This window comes from Prunus avium, chromosome 1, assembly GCF_965620075.1.
Source record: "Prunus avium chromosome 1, drPruAviu1.hap1.1, whole genome shotgun sequence".
NCBI lineage: Eukaryota > Viridiplantae > Streptophyta > Magnoliopsida > Rosales > Rosaceae > Prunus > Prunus avium.
The window spans coordinates 11,751,809-11,774,362 of NC_142284.1; the positions used below are offsets into that span (position 1 = coordinate 11,751,809).

General features: G+C 35.6%; 2 protein-coding genes and 1 pseudogene across 5 annotated transcripts; all 3 read left to right on the forward strand.

Annotated features, from left to right (window-relative positions):
* Positions 1–11,796: 11,796 nt before the first annotated feature.
* LOC148297321 (5S ribosomal RNA) lies at positions 11,797–11,915 on the forward strand (annotated as a pseudogene).
* Positions 11,916–13,619: 1,704 nt separating this feature from the next.
* LOC110760698 (sucrose nonfermenting 4-like protein) lies at positions 13,620–20,118 on the forward strand. 4 transcript variants are annotated; one of them, XM_021963001.2, is made up of 14 exons: positions 13,620–13,795; positions 14,003–14,218; positions 14,355–14,445; positions 14,869–15,051; positions 15,487–15,621; positions 15,740–15,799; positions 16,289–16,378; positions 16,739–16,873; positions 17,592–17,736; positions 17,813–17,986; positions 18,354–18,417; positions 18,537–18,606; positions 18,969–19,083; positions 19,348–20,118. In XM_021963001.2, the coding sequence occupies exons 2-14, from the start codon at positions 14,094–14,096 to the stop codon at positions 19,437–19,439; spliced, it is 1,479 nt and encodes a 492-aa protein (XP_021818693.1). In that variant the 5' UTR covers positions 13,620–13,795; positions 14,003–14,093; the 3' UTR covers positions 19,440–20,118. The 4 variants fall into 4 exon arrangements, with proteins under 4 accessions (XP_021818693.1, XP_021818695.1, XP_021818696.1 ...); XM_021963003.2 differs by having other exon boundaries at positions 14,358–14,445; XM_021963004.2 differs by having other exon boundaries at positions 14,131–14,218.
* Positions 20,119–21,118: 1,000 nt separating this feature from the next.
* Positions 21,119–22,536, forward strand: LOC110760685 (E3 ubiquitin-protein ligase). The gene is made up of 5 exons (XM_021962985.2): positions 21,119–21,383; positions 21,455–21,609; positions 21,713–21,777; positions 21,887–21,988; positions 22,103–22,536. The coding sequence occupies exons 1-5, from the start codon at positions 21,274–21,276 to the stop codon at positions 22,160–22,162; spliced, it is 492 nt and encodes a 163-aa protein (XP_021818677.2). The 5' UTR covers positions 21,119–21,273; the 3' UTR covers positions 22,163–22,536.
* Positions 22,537–22,554: the final 18 nt, after the last annotated feature.

The following is a 22,554-nucleotide window of genomic DNA, read 5'->3' on the forward strand; positions in this document are numbered from 1 at the left end:
CTTATCACATATTGCCATGGAAAATAACATTAACAATATCGGAAAATTAAAACACATAACAATAAATTATTGGCTCATAATAACGCTACCATGTATCTAGTATAGGTAAGTTTTAGCCCAAAAATTGAAAATTAAAAATTGAAAATAAAAACTTTTCTTTTTTTTATTTATTTAATAAGCAAGTAATAATTTTGGCGCGTGAAAAGGTGAGGGTGCGTGCCAATACATGATTGCTGAGCGACATTGTATTCAAAATTATAGGAAGTCGGAGGGAGGAGACAGGTTTCTGAAGGAAACGGCGCCGTTTGCCACGTGTTTGCTGTGACTCTTAGCAAATACCGCCGCAAACCTGTGTGTTGTGGACCTTGGTTTGGGACCTTTGGATTGGGACATGTTATGTGTGCATAATTTAGCATTATATAATATATATTACCTTAAACAAATTTCTAATTACGAGAATGCTAGCTATTTTCTCTTTACAACTTATTTTCTTTTCTTTTTTTTCTTTATTTTGCAATGTTATATTATAATCATTCGTATTAAGGTCATTCTTCAGGAAGTATTCATAAAAACGATTGACTGAATTGAACATCGTTTGGCCATTTTGATTAATAGTGTTTCATCAAAACACAAGGTTACTTGGTCTAATCATAAATGATTATATCAATTCCATATCAACATGGATAGAATTTCAAGGGTTAATGTCACTTTCTCCAACCTTTTCTATCTATCTTCATCAATGCTAAATCCAGCAACCATAGTTTTTATTTTTGTTAATTATAATTACTAATTTGATGAAACATGTGTTTTTTATTTTATGTTCCTTGTTGAATAATTTGTTTGATAATCCTTTATAATATTTAAAATATATATGTTGATGAGTAGTTTTAAGTGCCCGTTTGGCATTGCTTATTTAGGGTGATAAGTGATTTTTAAAAAAATTTAGGAAGTCCATACCGTTTGGTAAATTGTGAGAAAATCACTTATTGTTAAAAATTGCTGTGAGAGAAAGCTATAAAAGAAAGCATCTAATGAGGTGCTTTCATTTTCTGATTATGCAAGAATCAGTTTTGACGAGGCGCTGGGTTTAATGATTATGCCGCAATCATTTTTTGATTATGAGGAAATCAATACCAACAACACTTTTAACAAAAAGTTTACCAAACGCCAAACTGATTTCTTTCACAGCTGATTTCTCTCACAGCAAATCTGATAGCGATTATTTTCACAGCACATCAATGCCAAACTGGCCCTAAATCTACTATCAATATATATGGTCCAATTCTTTTTATATATTTTTGTTCAATACTATGTTTTAGGAGGCCCTATTACTAATTTTTTAAAGGGCCCCCAAAATCTCATAGTCGTCCCTGGTTCGAACTTGAGATTGCTGTTCTGCAAGTCAAAACCCATTTCCATTTGGCTAGACCCCGTTGACTTTTCATTACTATTTTAAGTTGAAAGGAAATTTGGGATTGAATTGTTTGTTGTGTTTATTCCATTCTCCAAAAGGATGTATTTATAGTACAATGGCGTAAACCCTAATGGAGTAAAACAAGTAAGTAAATATTCCAAATTATAAGATATCTGTACAAAAGGGATTGATCAATCACCTTTGTTGGTGCGTAGATATCTTATATGCCCAACTTGTCAAGTAAGTCATGAAACACATTTGTTGACACTACATGCATCAATGCATATGCCAGTTGTTCTTCAGATTTCACAAACGAGATATCAATCAACTTCCCAACAAGCTTTTCCTAGTTCGAAGAGGAGAGAATCAGAGTGCGGTGGTTATTGTGGTATGTGATATTCTGATCGTATATCAAATGTGAATGAGGAGTGGCCTTTTATAGGCATCCAAGATAATATAACCTTCACCATATTAAATCAGAAAATTAAGGCATTAATATAGAAATAATACTTGAAAATTAAATATGTATTAAAAAAAAGTACAGCAGGGTGGCTATACTATTTAATATTCTAATTTATTATATTTAAAACATATCTGTACTATTTAAATATTCAAATTTATTATATTTAAGGCGTATAGCCGGGCGGCTATACTCTTTAAATATTCCAATTTATTATATTAAAAAGTATAGCAAGGCAGTTATACTATTTAATATTCTAATTTATTATATTTAAAAAGTATAGCCATGCGGTTTACTATTTAAATATTCAAATTTATTATATTTAAGGAGTCTAGCGATCGGCTATACTATTTAAATATTTGAATTTATTATATGTAAACAGTATGGCCACTCGGCTATACGATTTCAATATTCGAATTTATTATATTCAATGCGTATAGCCGGGCGGCTATACTATTTAACTATTCGAATTTATTATATTTTTATAGTATAGCCGCACGGCTATACGCTTTAAATATTCGAATTCACTATATTTACAGAGTATAGCCGCACGGCTATACTATCTAAATATTTGAATTTATTATCTTTAAAGAGTATAGTCGAGCAGCAATACTATTTAAATATTCAAATTTATTATATTTAAAGATTATAGCTGCCCGGCTATACTCTTTAAATATATATAATTCATTGCTTAAGTATTTGAGTGTGACTATACTTCCTTAGAAAATTTTCATGGAGATCTACAATATCTGATCATAAGCATGTATAGCTTTGTCAAAGCAACGTCCGGATTCCTGCAAAATTAAGAGAAAAGCTTGTAAGAAAAAGAAAGTAAAAGTTTTATGAACTTTATCACAATTAGTCAAATAATATGGGTAGAATATTTTCAGATGCATTTCATTCTCCGAAAGGAGGTATTTATAATACAGGTTACAAACCCTAGTAGGGTTTAATTAGGAAATAAGTGGAATCCTAATTACATAATATCTACACAAAAGGAAAAATAAATAAAACCCAAATAGAATAGGATATGCTCTACTCGCCAACACTCCCCCTCAAGTTGGAGCAAAGACGTCACGCATGCCCAACTTGTCAAGCGAGTTGAGAAAGATACTCGTAGAAACAACTTTCGTAAGAACATCAGCTAACTGATACTCTGAACGGATGAAGGGGAAGGACACAATCTCCGCATCCAACTTTTCCTTAATGAAATTTCGATCAACCTCCACATGCTTTGTACGGTCATGTTGTACAGGATTATGAGCAATTGCAATCGCAGCTGTATTGTCACAATATAACTCCATGGGTTTATTAGGCCCAAAACCAAGGTCTTTCAACAATCTTCTCAACCATAATAACTCAGATACACCATGGGCCATTCCCCGATACTCGGCCTCAGCACTAGATCTAGACACCACCTTTTGTTTCTTGCTCCTCCACGTAACAAGATTGCCACCCACAAACATAAAATAACCAAATGTCGAACGCCTATCTGTGGCTGAACCTGCCCAATCAGCATCTGTATACCCTTCTACATTTGTATGGCCATACTTGGAGAAAATTAACCCCTTGCCAGGAGTTACTTTCAGATACCTTAAAATACGAGTCACAGCCCCCATATGATCTACACTAGGAGAGTGCATAAACTGACTCACTATATTTACAGCATACGCAATATCTGGACGAGTATGAGCCAAATAAATCAACTTCCCCACAAGTCGTTGATAACGTTCTTTATCAGTTGGAACTTGATCGGGATACAACCCCAACTTGTGATTCTGTTCACTAGGAGTATCAATGGGTTTACAATCCAACATTCCAGTTTCTGCAAGCAAATCCAAAACATACTTTCTTTGGGACAAAAAAATACCATGCTTAGATCTGGCAACTTCAATCCCAAGAAAGTATTTCAAGTCACCTAATGATTTCATCTCAAATTCAGACGCAAGATATTTCTGAAGACTCTGTATTTCCACCTGATCATCTCCAGTTACAATCATATCATCAACATAAATTATTAAAGCTGTCAATTTACCTCTGCGACGTTTCAGAAATAAAGTATGATCCGAGTTACTTTGTACATACCCAGACTTCCTCATAGCTGCAGCAAACCTCCCGAACCAAGCTCTTGGAGACTGCTTTAGTCCATATAATGATTTCCGTAACTTACACACCATACCCTCCTTAGAGGTTACAAGGATACCCGGTGGAGGATCCATGTATATTTCTTCTTTGAGGTCACCATGGAGGAATGCATTCTTGACATCAAATTGTAATAGCGGCCAATCATGATTAGCAGCTAAAGACAAGAGTACGCGTACAGTGTTGAGCTTGGCTACTGGAGCGAAAGTCTCTGTGTAATCCACTCCATAAGTCTGAGTATACCCTTTTGCTACCAATCTTGCCTTGTAACGGTCAATAGAACCATCAGCCTTATGCTTCAAAGTAAACATCCATCTGCACCCAACTGCCTTTTTCCCTTTTGGCAAAGGAACTAACTCCCAAGTAGCATTCTTGTTCAAGGCTTCCATCTCAATATGCATTGCATCTACCCAGTTTTGATCAGATAGAGCATCCTGCAACTTAGTTGGCACACATACACTAGATAATTGACACAAATATGATGCATATGACTTAGATAAACGATGAGTTGACATATAATGGTTAATGAGATATTTGGACTTGGCATGTATATCAGGAGAATATTGTATTTTAGGTTTCCCACGGGTAGTGCGTGGGGGCAATGAATAAGTAGGCACATCACTAGAAAGTACCTCATTATCATGAGTTGATTGGGGCAGTGGCAGGGCAGAGGGGGGTCTTGTATCAATTTCATCTGTACGAGAGTCGCTAGTATCACTGTTATGTCCTTCTGAGAGAGGCTCGAAAAATTCCAAAATATCACTTGGCGACCGGTCGTGACATTCCTGGCGACCGGTCGCTTCACTCGTATCGTCATTGTCGTCGCTTGTCGAGGCAGGCGACCGGTCGTTTCCTATGTGCGACCGGTCGTTTTCAGGCAGATTCGTTAGCGACCGGTCGTATCTAGGCAGATTCGTTCACGACCGGTCGCTTCCTCCATGCGACCGGTCGCTTCCTGTTCTTCAAAAAATCCTTCTTCATGTTCTTCAGAAATTCCTTCTTCAGGTCCAACATCTTCCATATTTTTCACTCCGAAACTCTTCAATTCACTCCCCTTCTCCCCTTGAATTGGAGAGGAGGGAGATACATAATAAGGCACTTCTTCATGGAAAGTCACATCCAAAGTAACATGCACCTTCTGGGTAGGTGGATGATAACACTTATAACCCTTATGAGTAGAAGAATAACCAATAAAGACACATCGCAGAGCACAAGGATCAAGTTTACTCCGTTGATGAGAGTAGACATGAACATAAGCAACACACCCAAAAACTTTAGGGGGCAACTTGGAAACGGAGACAGGGGAAACATGGTCACCAAACACATCATGCGGAGTCTTGAAATCAAGAACCCGGCTAGGAGTACGATTAATCAAATAGGAAGTAGACAGAACAGCATGCCCCCAAAGGTGATGGGAAACAGACATATCCAACATGAGTGAGCGGGCAACTTCAAGCAAGTGTCGGTTCTTTCTTTCAGACACACCATTTTGTTGAGGAGTAAAAGGGGTTGTCGTTTGGTGAATAATCCCTTGAGTACGGAAGAAAGACGCTAAAGTATTATTCACATATTCACCTCCGTTGTCTGTTCGAAATACTTTGACCCGAGCATGAAACTGAGTAGACACCATAGTACAAAAACTCTGGAAGGATGGAAACAACATCATGTTTATTTTTCAGCAAGAAAACCCAAGTAAGTCGGGTACAATCATCAATAAATGTGACGAACCAACGAAATCCGTTCGAAGTAACGCGAGCCGGACCCCACACATCAGAATGCACTAAATCAAAAGGCTTTGCAGCTTTACTGTCACTTAAAGGAAATACAGTGCGATGGCTCTTGGCCAAAATACATGTCTCACACTTAAAACTGGACTCATCACAGGAGCGGAATAAAGATGGAAACAGATGCTTAAGGTAGCCAAATGACGGGTGTCCCAAGCGACGATGCCATAACCAAATTTGTTGTTTGTCTTTGACACTGCAACTTTGAACAGTATTAACGACACGATCACGAACTGGTGCAGAAGGCAACGTCAAATAATATAACCCCCCTATCCGTTTACCATGCCCAATCATCTCGTGAGTCCTAAGATCCTGAAAAGAGCAATGGGTAGGATAGAAAGTAGCAGAAGCATTAAGTGTATCAAGTAAGCGACCAACAGATAACAAGTTACAATGGATATTGGGAACTAATAACGCATGAGACAAGGACAGAGTTGGGGTGAGAGAAATGGTGCCCTCGCCAATAATTGGAGAGGGCAAGCCATTAGCACTAGTTATGTATGGGTTACGGGTGTTACTAGACAACTCATCAAAAAATTTAGCATCATAAGTCATATGATCAGAAGCACCAGTGTCAATTATCCAAGTATTAGAGCCAGTACCTGGAATAGAGTCAGAAACACGCAAATTCGCAGAAGCAGCAGCAGCACCAACAATGGAATTATCACCCATGATTGTAGCAGAAACCCAACAAATCACGCAGAGTATACAACAGAACACAGCACAGACACAAATCCGGCAGATGTACGAAGACAGTAGAGGCACGAACACAGTAAAGGCAGATGCACACAGCAGAACACAGCAAAAGCACAGGAAATAGAGGCACGAACACGACAGAGCACACAGCGGAACACGACAAAGGCGCAGGCACAAGAACCCTAAAGAAATTAGGGCACACAGTAGAACACGGGTGGGCACAACACACACAGGTCACCAGAAAGTCGGTTCTGATACCAAGTCAAATAATATGGGTAGAATATTTTCAGATGTATTTCATTCTCCGAATGGAGGTATTTATAATACAGGTTACAAACCCTAGTAGGGTTTAATTAGGAAATAAGTGGAATCCTAATTACATAATATCTACACAAAAGGAAAAATAAATAAAACCCAAATAGAATAGGATATGCTCTACTCGCCAACACAATTTACGCTTAGTCATCTATCTTACTACCACAATACCTTCACAAATTTCCATTAGCGTAATTATCGTATGAGCTAAAAAAAGAACAAAGAATTACCTTTGCATCTTGCAGATCAAGTGTCATAAATTTTATCAACCCATCAACCAACAAGTACTCTACCTGTAATCCATAATTTTCCCACCAAATATTTAGAAAAGACATAAATAAACAGGTTCCCGTATAATGTTACTCGTAAATCTATATTTTGTATTTGGTTTCTCTGGGAATTGTTGAACCTCATATGTAAATATTCAAATTTATTACATTGAGTATAGCCGCGCGGCTATACCCTTTAAATATTCGAATTTACTATATTTAAAAAGTATAGCAGCGCGGCTATACTATTTAAATATTCAAATTCATTATATTTAAGGAGTATAGCCAACCGGTTATACGCTTTATATATACTAGGATCTGTTTTTTCTTTTAAATTTTTTTCTACGATTTTCGTTTATCAATAAGAATAGTTTAGAGCATTGTCTATTACTATTAGGCCATTACCCAACTCTCTATTGCCCCTTTTGATTTTTTACTTTTCCAAAGTTATTGCCCATATAAATAATTTAGCACTCTAGCGTTTAATAAAGTATTATATACGTAGTACGTATTTTTCAACAATAGATCCTTGTTTTGTACACATCTTAAAGACTTAGTAAAATTCATGTTTTTTTGAAAAGCAAACGTACAATACTCGTATTGTACATGTACTTACATATTTTTCACGTTTAATGCATGTATTTTTTACAAAATTTTCAATAAGACGCACAAAATTCATGTATTATACCCATAATTCTCACATATTATTGAATAAAAATAATATATATTTAAAAATGTCAATAAATTATATTAAAATATAATATAGTGGGCGAACTTTTAAGTTGTAATTTGCCAAAATTTTGCCGAATAAAACACGTATGTATTTTATTCATATTTTTTCCCGTTCCGTATTTTACTAACTATGAATAATGTGAGAGGCTAAGATTATTTCTTACTTGTTGTAACAAAAATGCAAGATGGTGATTTTGTAATCTCTTTGTCAACCAGAACAACAATTTCAAACAAATATTTATGGATAGTAATAAGAGAGGTGGTAGTATTCTTCATGTAAAGTGTTGTTTGAAAAGTGAAGCAATTACCAAGAATACTCCAACTCAGCATCTCTATGACAAATAATATGTGCAGTAACAAAATTTAGTAGAACTCAAGAGAATGAGGTCGATCAAATACAAACATTCCCATACCAAACAAAAAAAAAAAGAACTCTCAGATTGATTTATTGTGAAATTTCTCTCTTTTCAATATCTGCTTTGGATAGGTTGAAACTGGCAAATTAATATCTACTAGCCTCTTCGCACGCGATTCCGCGCTTGAGAGAGGCTTTTTTAAAAAAAATTTAAATTTATTTTAGAAGTAAAAAAGATAATGAGTAGTTGTGTTCCATAAAAATAGGATCCATTATCTGAATTTTCTTTTAATTTTAATTTTTTTTAATATGAAAAAGTATGAATTTACCATATTATCCTCATTTAATTAATAATTTCAATTCTTAATGTTTGCATTAATCAAGGGCATTTTCTGGTATTTTGAATGTTTCACCATTCTCTGCCTTTTGCTTTATATATATAGATAAAGTATAAACTAATGACACTAGGAGGGTCCTTTTTTCTTAATTTTTTAAAATTAAATCGTATAGCTGGGAGGCTATACATTTTAAATATAATGTATTTAAAGAGTACAGCGGTGTGGCTATACTTTTTTTGACATGTGGGCGCCTAGGAGCTAGGCAGGTCCACTTTTTTATTTTATTTTATTTTATGTTTTTATAAAGTATAGCCCTGCGGATATACTCGGTTTTTTTTTAAGTATAGCTGCGCGGCTATACTCGATTTTTTTGTTTTTTTTTGGAAAAAATAGTATAGCTACACTAACTTTAAAAAAAAAAAAAAAAAAAAAGTATAGCCAGCTATAGTATGCATATATATATATATATATTTAAAAAAAGAGGACTCGCCTAGCGCTTAAACGCCCCCTAGTGATTAGGTGCCCACATGTCAAAAATAGTATGGCCGAATATCCTTATTCACATTACAATACTCCTTATTCAAGTTACTAAATAATAGAATCTAATGTCGAATATCCTAATGTGAATTATTCTTTATATGATTATCCTGGTAAAATTTGAAAACTTCTTCTTTCAAATCTTATCCACTACGCTATGCAGCGATTTGATCAATCCTATTCTTGGAGTATTCTCTCTCCTTACTCAGAGTAGAGATTCCTTGTTGTACATTCATTTGTCTCTATGACTTTATTGAGAGTCCTGATAAACACCTTTAGGTCATGTCTTCTTCAACACAACTATATAGTGCCCTCAAAGACTAATAACATAGCCACAAGACATCTATGATCTCTCAGGTCGAAGGATTAGTTTGTACTATTGCAATTTATGAGTTTTAGTTTGACATGTGAGCAGCGGCGGACCCAGGAATTTTTCAGTGGAGGTGCAAATTTTAAAAGCTAAGAAATCCAAAAAAAAAAAAAAAAAAAAAAAGAAGACTACTAAAAATCTTTATAATTTAAACAATACTAATGTTATTCATAATTAATTGAAAAAAAAATAACATTACAATTAACCTACAATTGTTCCTCGAGTTTGCTATTGATCTTACTAATACATGGAGAGCTAAATAAGCAAAAAAAAAATATTAAAAAAAGAATAAACAAAATCGGCGTTTGCTCAAGAAAATATATATATGCATCTTACTTACTTTGGATTGGCGTACTCAAGAAGGAAAAGAAAAACGTAGGATTCTTGTGATGCATACACACTTTGATGAAATTGGGTGATGTTAAATTGATCCTTTATAAAGAGAATTCTCAATCCCACTTAAATAATGAATTCCCAAAACCCAATTAAATAAAGAAAACTTAATTGGGTTTTAATTGGAATACAAAAACTCAATTAAGTGAGGAATTACAAAAACCCAATCAAAACCCAATTTTTCTGCTAGATCAGTAAATATACACTTTGATGAAATTGGGTGATGTTAAATTGGTCTTTTATAGAGAGAATTGCTAATCCTACTTAATTAAGGAATTCTCAAAACCTAATTGAATAAAGAAAATACCCAATTAAAACCCAAAGAAGCCCTTTGAAAGGCCCTTTGAAAAGCCCAAAAAAAAGCCCGAAAGCCCACAGCCCAAAATCGTCCTTGCTTCTTCACATGCTGAAAGGCGTTTTTTCAAATCCACCTACTTTAGTAAATTCGAATGTTTACAGCGTATAGCCGCTCGGCTACACTCTTGCTTTTAGTAAAAAAAAAACAGGAGCACGCGTGCGCTGCGCGCAGCGCGCACAGCAGCAATGCAAGTTCTCTTGGGCATTTCGTCGAACAGCTTCTATGCATCAATGGTCTGGAGCAGAGGTGCAACTCCAGTTGCTCTAATGGACTTTTCCGGCGACCGGAGGTGCAGGTGCACCTCCTTGCGCCTGCACAGGTCCGCCACTGCATGTGAGTAAAGACTTCCATTCTAGAACTCATGTATTTGATCGCTTCAATATACTTGTTCTCCTGCAAGTACCTATACACATATCTTGGTGTCAATACACTCAATGACTTGAGACCTCGTCATTCTCTACATATAGAAAAGATACTGTGTGTATTGGTCTTGGCGAAATATCAACGCCAAATTAATACTCCTATGACCAGGAAGATATTTAGGATTAGGGATCATGATAAGTCTCAGTGTATGCAATCTCATTACATAGTTCTCATGTCCACTTATATATTCCTAGGACTATAGTTGTTTTACTGTTATAATAATAAACTAAATCTCATGGTTGAAAACAACTAGTCTTGCCCATGAATAACTTAATAATAAACTAAATATCGTGTTGCATCCCATTCTTTTTGTGTTTTTGACAGTTCAATTGTCGTGGGAGTTTGCTTTTTATCGTCTTCATCTGGCTGCTTTTTTTTTTCATGACCTTGTGAAGCTCATTTCTATTTAATTAGGCACCAAAAAGGAATGAAAATGAAAAAACAGCAGGATCGATGCACATTCGAAATTTTTGGGGTTGTTTCTATTTTTTTGTTCAATTATCGTTGGGTAGGCTCTATAGCCCATTGGAATTGGCAGATCGACAAGCCTACACATGACGCAAGGTGGGGGTGGCGACGGCAAGGCCTAACAGCCCATGCCATTTCATGTGACTGCATGCCATGTCACACGGGGGTCATTGGATAGTGAACCCATGGTCATATGGTATGGCTCAAACATGGCTTATATAGTTTTAGGAGTTTTAAGCTTATGGATGGGATCATACCAACTCACATGCACCAGATCCCATTAGAAGCGAGTTTGGGCGAGAGTAGTACTTGGATGGGTGACCTCTAGGGAAGTCCTCGTGTTGCATTCCCTTCTTTTTGCGTTTTTGACGTTTCAATTGTCGTGGGCGTTTGCTTTTCGTCGTCTTCATCTGGCTTTTTTTTTTTTCCTTCTTTTCATTACCTCGTGGATCTCATCTCTAATTAACTAGGCACTGGAAAAGAACAAAAATGAAAAAATAGTAGGACCGACACTTTGCCGAAATTTTTGGGGTTGTTTTTGTTTTTGTTTTTTCAATTATTGTTGGGCCTCTACAGCCCATTGGAACAGGAGGATCGACAGGCCTACGCGTGGCGCAAAGTAGGGGTAGGGACGGCAAGGCCTAATAGCCCATGCCATGTCACGTGGGCAGTGTTGGATAGGCAACTCTTAGTCATATGACATGGCTCAATCATGGCTTATATACTTTTAGGCGTTATAAGCAAATGCGATCATGCCAACTCACATGCACCGGATCCCATCATAACTTCGAAGTTAAGCGTGTTTGGGCGAGAGTAGTACTAGGATGGGTGACCTCTTGGGAAGTCCTCGTGTTACATCCCCTTCCTTTTGCATTTTTGACGTTTCAATTGTCATGGGCATTTGCTTTCCATCGTCTTCATTTGGTTTTTTTTTTAAATTTATTTATTTATTTAATGACCATGTGGAGCTTGTCTCTAATTAACTAGGCACAAAAAAGGAACGAAAATGAAAAAACAGAAGGACCAATGCACTGCTGAAATTTTTGGGGTTGTTTTTGTTTTTTTGTTGTTCAATTATCGTTGGATAAGCCCCACAGTCGATTGGAACCGGTGGATTAGCTGGCCTGTGCGTGGTACAAGGTAGAGATGAAGTTGGCATGTTGATATTGTTCAATAAAGTGTGTTATGTTCAACTTTAGAAGTTAAGAATTTTGCCGTCGGATCCATATATATTAATTGAAATGGAATCATACTTGAAAATGACTGAGTTTGGTCCACCCAATGCATTATTTTGATCCTTGGTTAAGTCTTTGTCGAATCATAGGTTATTGTTGACAAGGTTATGTACATTTTTTTCTTCTTTAGAAACTGAATCCATCAGTGTATTCCATGAGAGAAAGACAGGAGAAAACATACAACAAGTACAAGGACCTAAACCACTTAGGAAATAGAAGGTTATGTATCTATATAGTCATGCTAGGGGGATTTTCTCTTTGATTCCACATTTTCTCTACTGTGGAGAAATAACACCATTTTACATTAACGTCTATGATCTTCTCATTACTATATATATATTGGTGGTGATTTTCTCATTCCCTTTTTGTCCACTTACACTCCCTTTTTTTTAAATAAATATTTTTTACTATAACATACAAAGGAGTGTAATATATATATATGTATGTATATTTAATACAATCGATATTGAGAAAGGGGTGTCATTGAGTTTGAACTTGAGATTACTAGTCTGCAAATCAATGTTCTTTTCCACTGCTCTAGACCTCGTTGGCTTGTCATTACTATTTTATGTAAGGTATATGTTAACAAATTTTCATGCAATTTACAAGAAGCACAAACCATATGCATTTTGCACCAAACCTCCCTTCATAGAGTTACTATACTTTTTCTCACTAAAATCTATAAATGGAATTTTTTTTAAAAAGAGCAAAACATGAATGAGAGGTTAGAGTTAGTACTGAGAATATCCTTTAATTATTGAAGAAAAAGTTAAAAAAAAAAAAAGAATATGAAGTTTCCAATATTATCACATATTTCTTACATTATTAATTGTAAGAAATGACTACATTGTTTGCACAAAAAAAAATACATATATTATAATTGATTGGATAAGCTGGAATTTCACAAAATTTATTTATTATAGTAAAAAAACATGATCTTGTTACCTTATCTGTGCACTTATATTTTTATAAGTTGATTGGATAAGTTGGAATTTCAGAAAATTTATTTATTAAAAAAATGAAATGTTGCAGTTTAAACTAAAATTTCATTTTGGTAAAATTTAAAAAACAATGAAAAGAAAATTGGCCTACATATTTTTCTATTACCGTAAAGCCGTGCCACGTGTTCGCAGCACAAAAAAACTTCAACGATATCTGACGCCGTCCGAAATCTTTCAACAGTTTTTACCAGTTACGTCCACAGAGTCGCGGCAAATTCTCGAGCTCTTTGCTGTTGTAATTTTTTAAAATAAAAAAAGAAAAAAGAAAAAAGAAAAAAAAGAGAAAAAAGAAAGAAAGAGAAAAACACATCGTTTTATGATTTTTTAACATCACTATCAGAGTTTCTGTCTTTTAGGGTTCGAAATTAGATTCGATCGTGTCGCAAGCCTTCTCGATTTTCTCACCCATTTTTAAATTTATCCTAATTATTTCCGCTAGGGTTTCGTTTTCACTTGCCATTTTCGTCGATTTATCGAAATGGAGGGCGTTTCGCTGCTCTAATTGGTAGGTTTCTGCCCCCAATCTTAACGTGGGTAGGGCTTTTCCGGTACAATTTTAGCTTCTGCAAGTAAATTGCTAATACTTATTGAAACAGTTTCCTGTGTTTCTTATTAGAGTGAGTTAGATTAGCTGAAATTTTGTTTCATTTGGTCTGATTTTGGTACCATCTGCATGATTTTTAGCGTAATTTGGTTGAATTTGTTTTTACAGTTAATAAAATGAGCGGGCATGTCGTAGGGAGTTTATATTGCTTGGAGGGTTAATTATTTTTGAGAAATATTTATATAAAATTTGGGGGCAAATGTTTGCTACCAACATGGATTCGGCGCGGGATGTAGGTGGGGCTCCAAGCACGGTGTTGATCCCAATGCGGTTTGTGTGGCCTTACGGAGGCAGAAGTGTATTTCTCAGTGGTTCATTTGCACGGTGAGACTCGGAGTTTTTGGTCCCAAATATTATTACTAGTTGGAATTTGATTTCATGTGATTTGCTAGGCTGCTTTTATTTAGTTAAATTAAGTCATTTGTTTCTGAGTGTTTCTAAATGGGATGTTCTTCTTCAGCAGGTGGTCTGAACTTATTCCTATGACGCCGGTTGAGGGTTGCCCCACTGTGTTTCAGGCTATTTACAGCGTAACGCCTGGATATCACCAGGCAAGTTTTTCCTATTTGAATTAAAGCATTTGAGTTTTTGTTGTTGCATGAAATGATGTGCTTTCACCTTTGAGGCGAATATGAGTAATAGTGTTAATACTGACATTTTTAAGTCTATGAGATGTGGTAGTTGATATGAATTCTGGGCAATTGGCACGCAGATGTATACATGAATAGATAGGATTAGTATATCAATATGACACTATTTAGAATGGAGCATTTCTTATTCTTTTGTAGGCATGCTTATGTTAAGTGGACCACTGTTTTTGGAGTATATGGGTTGGAGTGATTGAATGCGTGAAATTTTACTAAGCCTAACGGATGCCTGTCATTTGATTTTAGAATGCTAGTACTGGGATCTTCTACGTTTTAAACTATTTTCATCAGAGTCTTGCTAACTTGCACATGTTTCTTTTACAACAGTACAAGTTTTTCGTTGATGGAGAATGGCGACATGATGAGCACCAACCTTACGTGAGTGGTGAATATGGGTTAGTGAACACCGTTCTCTTGGCTACGGATCCTAATTTCTTTCATCCAAATGTAACCCCAGAGATAACTTCTGGATCTAATATGGAAGAGGATACTGAGGCCTTTCGGCGTTTGGTAAGACTCATTCATTCCTTATCATTTAAGATTAAAGTTACCTGGAAAAGTTTAACCTCTTTCTGTTATCCTGTTTTTCCTTAAGAATATGGTGAACTCAGAGGTGCTTTAGCATTATTCCATCCATGGCTGATTGTGATTTGAGAAACTAGGATGCTCAAATATCTATGCATTGCAAAGTTTTGCACATTTTGAACCTTGCAGAGGGTCCTAGGGGCTACTTGGGCATGGTCTGAGTAACCTTTTTTCCCAAATAAAGAAAATTATGTTTTAAATTAGGAAAAATCGCGGGTGTGGTGTTTCTTTGGTCATTCTTGTATTTTAGCATTCATTTCTGCTCCTTTAAGCTGTGTTTATTTATCTATTTATTTTCAGTTCTTTCTTCTTCTATGAGTTATTATCAATAGTGGACTGGGATTCTGAATTATAATGCAGGTCCGGATTACAGATGGTAATTTAACTGATGTAGTACCGAGGATAACAGAGGGTGATCTGCAGGGCTCTCGTCATCGTATTTCTGTCTTCTTGTCTGCACATACCACTTATGAACTACTCCCCGAGTCAGGCAAGGTTTGGATGTCTTTTCATTGACCCTCCTTTATGCGTTCTGCATTTGGTTGTCTGTATGAATTTGATTCACTGTGAATTACTTCCGCTCTTCCCTTTTTTAATCACATCAATTTCACAGGTTGTCGCCTTGGATGTTGATTTGCCTGTAAAGCAAGCATTTCATATATTGCATGAGCAGGTATATACAAAGGAAAATACTTTCTCATTTTTTATTGAGCCATGCTCTGTATATTTGATTTTTTGAAGAGGAAATTGATGCATTGTAGTTGATTGTCATTGTCATTTTTCGTAATGGGCGTTGTGGTAGTTTAAAGTAACTTATATTAAGTTATAAGTTATAACTGGAGGATCCCTCAAGATATCTTTATACGTCCTTGGGCATTGATGCCGTAATAATGGAAAAGCTCCAAAATGTAGTAATTGGTGTTTTTTCTTTAGGGCCCTTTGTTCACATGATTCCACCCTTTATGTATAATTGTTAGTGTTGATCTTTTATTTGATATTCTCATGTCATTTTTGTAAAACAATTTCAACTAGGAAATTCGCCCAAGCTCTCCTAGTTTGTTGCCAAAGTTGCATGCTACCTTGCTTATTATTTTTGACATGCTTACTGATGCTGGTATAAAGCTTGCATATGCATATTTCTGAACCAAGCTTTTTTTTCCAGGGAATCCCTTTGGCGCCTCTTTGGGACTTCAGCAAGGGACAGTTTGTTGGAGTTCTAACTGCATTGGATTTTATATTGATATTAAGAGAGGTATGTTTGCTTCTGAAATGCTGATTTTTTTTCCCTACTGGCGAGTCCTCCAAGATGCAAATTTCTCATTGTTGTTATTTTGAATTCTTATCCAATTCAGAGATATTAATATGAGCCCGCCAGTCTCCTATACTTTCATTTTTTGTAATGTATATTCTTAGAAAATTGTGAATCAGACTGTTGTTAAACTTTGCCGAACTATTGATATGGTTATTTTATTGGCTAAATACTGGTTAAGTAGGACTTTACTATTTGATAGTTTTATGTAAAATTCATTTTTCACACATTATGCGCAGATATTCACCTTTTGAGTGATGTATGATACTACTTAAAGTGGCTAACTTACCTTTTATCTTTTAGCTTGGGAACCATGGGTCTAATTTGACAGAGGAAGAGCTTGAAACACATACTATAGCTGCATGGAAAGAAGGAAAAGCATATCTAAACGGACAAATTGATGGGCATGGGAGAGCATTGCCAAGGCGTTTCATCCATGTGAGTGTTTTACGTGACACGTTTCGAATCTCTGGCTTAAAATGTGGACCAGTAACCTTAAAGGATACTTTTATAGTGTGTGCATTTGTGCTTTGACGTAAACATTCTCATAATCATATATATACTCTTGTTTGAGAGTTTGACTTGCTATTCTAATGTGTGGTGATGCATAGTTTGACCACAGAACATACCAGATATCGTGCAAGAGAACATTACCCTCTATATAATTTATGCATTTCATATTGCACACAATATTTGTAATCTTTTATCTTAGGCATTCATGCATTAATAAGGTCTATATGTGTCCGTGCATATGTGAAATTATTAGTTCAAGATCTACTTTAAAACATACATGAAGAAACTCAATTTTTTTTCATGCCTTAGAGAATTGCTTCTTGAGCACAGAAGCAGTCTACCTTCATCAGTTGCACAATGGAAACTTGTGTATGACCATAACGAGAAAAACTAATGTCAATGCTAAAATTTGAAACGATATGGTAGTGCCAGAGACGCATGAATGGGCTATTTTACCTTCTTAATCTATACTGTCTTGCGAGCCCATATGGTAGTTAGTTCCACTTGTGTTGATAAAATTTGCTTTGATGGTTCATTTATGAATTTGTCTCTAGGTTTTTCTCACTGTTCATGTAGTTCTTTTTTTTCATTGGAATAATGATCATTCTTTGTTCCTTGGCCACACTGTTTATTTATTTTGCAGGCTGGGCCATATGATAATTTGAAAGATGTTGTTTTGAAACTTTTGCAAAATGAGGTTGCTACGGTTCCAATTATTCATTCATCTTCAGAAGATGGCACATTTCCACAGCTATTACATCTTGCTTCGCTGTCTGGTATTTTAAAATGTAAGCTTTCCAGAATCTTGTTATGTAAGACCATATGTTTGGTTCTTAATTGGTGCTGATGAATCTTAATTTTCAGGTATTTGCAGGTACTTTAGGCATTCTTCTAGCTCATTGCCCATACTTCAAGCACCAATATGTGAACTTCATGTGGGTACTTGGGTTCCGGAAATTGGAGAGTCAAATTGTCGACCATTAGCAATGTTGAGACCAAGTGCTTCACTTAGTGCAGCATTAAACTTATTAGTGCAAGGTAAGCTTTGTGTTTTGATCTATAGCTTGGATGTTTTAAAGTCATGATGCAGCAATTGCATATACATAGGCTGCCTTGTCCAATGGATAGTGCACAATATCCATGCATTGCATTGTCATGTGTTAGGCTTGCTCTTGTCAAAGTGGAATCAAGTTATCTTAACAGGTCTTGGATTTAAGGATTTTCTATGTTCAATTTTTTGGTCATAAATGCATAGGATGGATGACTTCATATGTAATTGGATTTGGGTGGAGGTGTGAATCTAATTAGCATCCAAATTTGAGAGAGAGAGAGAGAGAGAGAGAGTAATTTAGACTTATATTCCCACATCATGCTAACTCATACTTTTTTCGCGTTTGCTTTGCAGCTCAAGTAAGTTCAATACCTATTGTTGATGATAATGACTCTTTAGTGGATATATATTGTCGGAGGTTAGTTGTACTCTATTTGTATTTGATTACTGATTTTTGTCTTGATTCATTGTATTTAAAAATTAGCAGGCTTTTAATGAACCATTAGTGATATTTCTCCATTCACATCTTCTTTACAGTGACATAACAGCTTTGGCTAAAGATAGAGCATATGCACATATTAATCTCAATGAAATGACTATTCATCAGGTAATTGCTGCAATTTTCTTCCCCCATCCCTGAACATATTAATTTCCTAGTGTCCATACATTCTTGTGTGCATCATGAATGTCTTGTGGAGTGAGACTTCTTCAGATGCGCCAGATTTCTGATCAATTATTTATTTTGGGGATGGTGAGATTTAAGGTCATTATTTTGAGAATTATAAGTTGTGGTTTAGTAAGTGGGATTTTAAGATTTGAGGTGGCTCTTCTTTCAGTTTGAAGGATTTTTTTTCTCTTTGGCATTCTCTACATGTTTATATATTTTGGTGGAAGAGATGGTCTGGGTGTTTTGGCTTCAGAGAAGCTTGAAGGGATGTCATCTTAGTTCTTATATTTTTTTCTTTTCAGGCATTGCAGTTGGGACAAGACTCTTATTCTCCCTTTGAACCAAGAAGTCAAAGATGTCAGATGTGTTTGCGCTCTGATTCGCTGCATAAAGTGATGGAGCGATTGGCCAATCCAGGTATATGCTTATTTCTTCCATTTTTATTTGGAACCATCTCCTTTTCTTTCAGGTAAAGACGGTAATGTTGTGATGTTGTTGGGTAAAGGTGTGATATCCTGATCACATAGAGCACCATTTGGCCAGCTGATCTTTCCAGAACTTTTCTTTTGAACTCTTTGAGTCCAATCAGTAGCCGTGTGCTCTTGTTCAATCTTTGGGTGGCTCCCTTGATAACTTAAAAGATCCCCACCCGCTGAACTTCCCTCATAATTTGGATTTCAGGTGTCAGACGACTTGTCATTGTGGAAGCTGGCAGTAAGCGGATTGAAGGCATTGTTTCACTAAGTGACATTTTCAAGTTCTTGCTTGGTTAGCTCCTCAAAGCAGTAGTTGAAAAAGGCAGAAGGGGTTTGTTCAGTGGTTCTCGACTGCACCCATGTCTTCCCAACTGTTCATTAGAGGATCCAGTACCTTACCTGGTGACTTGGTCTGGTTTCATTCAAACATACAATTGGATTGGCCTCTTTGCTTCGCCTAGTTTTTTAGAATTTTAGGCTGAAGAAGAGGCCTGTAAATTGCGAGGAATTCGTTTCCTCTGAAATTTGTTGGTCATCGCCCTCCCTTTATTATTTATACATTGTGCTGCTGATGTAGATGCGATGTTACTGAATAGCAGGTTCCTGTATTAGTTTTCTGTTGAAATTAGGGGAAAAAAATGCAGAAAATGATGCAGTGGAGGAGGAACGCTATGAACAATTGAAGTTATTGGGTTCTATGCTTACTTGTTGTCATGTAATTGGTTTTTAGGTTCATCCATATCTTCTTGTGGTTTGATCTTCTTCAGACGTATTGTAAGTAGCAGGCAAATGGAGAACTCAATAATGAGAACCATATCATGCTGTGTATCTACTAGTGTAATGTTGATGAGATTGTGGTATCTGGGGTTGCATCTTGTCATTTATTTGTAAAAATAAAAATAAAAATTGGATCCCCCTAAATTCTCACAAATCTAGCTGGGATTTGGTACCTTATAAAAGGAGTTTGTTATTGTCATTTTTGCAACTCATTGTAATATTTTCTTTGGCTGGAACTCGTGTATTGATACAAAGAAAATCTTTAAAAAAAATCTATGAGGTATAAAAGAGCGACTCTTTAATTTTATTTTTCTGAGAACTAATTAAAAATAAATTGAAGAACGTCTTTATATGCAATTAATAATTTTCTGATTAATAATGTGGTCTGTAAAATGTAGTCTAAATAGCAACACCCTAGAGACCTAATCCTTTGGAACATTCAAATATCCTGAAAATACATTAAAACACCACGATGTAATATAATGAAATTAAAATAATAATGATTTCTTCACTCTCTTTTTATTCACTTACACTCTTTTTTTAGTTATAAAATGGAGTGTAAGTGGATAAAATTGGAGTGGGGAAATCACCACTCTATATAGACAACTAATTTATCAAATTATAAAAATAAAAAAACAAATTCCACATGAGTAATTAAGGGAAAGTTTGAAGAATCTATATATATAAAGCAAAAGGTAGAGAATGGTGAAATATTCAAAATACCAGAAAATGCCCTTAGTTAATGCAAACATTAAGAATTGAAATTATTAATTAAATGAGGATAATATGGTAAATTCATACTTTTTCATATTTAAAAAAATTAAAATTAAAAGAAAAATCATATAATGAATCCTGTTTTTATGGAACACAACTACCAAATATCTTTTTTAATTCTAAAATAAAATATTTAAAAAAAGAAAAAAACTCTCGCAGGCGCGGAAGCGCGTGCAAAGAGGCTAGTGAGGAATAAAAGAAGCAGTTTTGAGTAGAATTTTTAATCTTTAATTTTTGTAATGTGTGAAAATAAAATAAAATTGGGGTTTCTAAAGGAAATTATTATGTTTAAATATAATTTACCTATTTTTTTTGTCAGAAAAATAATTTATCTTTTGGAGCTTATTTCCGCGCACAATTAGAATATGAATATCAAAAGTCATTTTAAAAAAGTTTTATTTTTCTTTATTATTTAAGAAATGGGAATTTGAAAGCTCTAATTAGGAGTGACCCAAAAGGGGCCAAAAAATCAAAATTTAAAGGTTTGATTTGTGTTATTTTTTATCTGAATCGGAGTTGTGATTATTCACCGGCCGGTACACAGAGAGTGAGAGAGAGAGAGAGAGAGAGAGAGAGAGAGATGGTGAAAGAAAGAGGCGAAGAGTTAAGCGAAGAAGAAAAGAGAGCTTTAAGAGGTAGCAAATTCGCACCTCTCCCATCGTTACCTCCTCGTTCCCAACCCCAACCCAGGTTTGTTTCTTTCATCTTCTTCATCTCTTCTGCTAGGGTTTTTATTTATTTAATTATATATCTATCTATAGGTTGGCTCATCCTGGGGGTCCGTTGACGACGAATAAAGCAGCGGCCTTGGCGAAATTTCTAGAAAGAAAACTGCAGGATCCCAATGGATTGGACAACATCAACCCGCATCTTGTGGAACGAGCTGTCCAGAACGCCAAACGCACCGTTGTCGCCGGTAAACTCCACTCTCCTCTTCAATTCAGCATCTTAACTACCTACATTTGCTTTAATCACATTTGATTGATTTAAACTTGGTTTTTTTTTTTGGGGTTAATCAGGTGGGGCATCTAATTCTGGAATAACCATACGACATGTTGACTCTTTTGGTGATTCTGATTTTGAGGTGATTTTTTTTTTTCTTCTTCCCCAAGTTCTGCTTCCATTTTGATGAGAATATCAAGATTGTCTTGCCTCTTTGATTGTTTTTATGAAATTTGGTGTAAAATATACAGGAACCTCTGCAACAAGAAGAAAATGTGGAAAATTCTGAGCCCAAGAAGCTGAAGAAAAAAAATAAGAAGAAAAAGAAGAGTGAGAAGAAAAAGAGACAAAAGGTTAGTAACTCAACAGAGGGAAATGTGCCATTATCATTGATGGTTTTTTTCTTCTTCATGATTTGTTTTGTTCTTTTGTTGCCTCTTTTGCTACTAACTTGTGTTGTGCTGCAGATAATGGAGGACTCTAGGTGTGCTGTGGTAAAAAAGCCAAAAAAGAAGTTAGGATTGTGATTACATGAGATTATGGGTTTATTTTGGTTCCTGGAATTAGATAGAGGCTTCAAATTCAAGGCTAGTTGGAAGATTTGAGTTGTACACTTTTGTACGAAATGTTGAGGGTCAGTGCAAAGCCATACCAAGCACATTTGGATTTGTTCTGTTCTTCATTGCATTGATTGTTGTTATCGTCAGATTGAACAATTTCAGCTTTGTACACTTTGAATGAGGGAACATAAGGGGGATCCATTTTTCTGATTGATGCATGGATTTTCCTTTCTTTTTTCTTCTCCTTTTAAATGAGAATGTTCCTGTGATGTGTGTGCTTGTAGAACTTCATACTTGTTTTCAGCAGTGAAATCAATTGATCTCTGAGCATTTGCATTTTCTATCTGTTCTGTCTCATC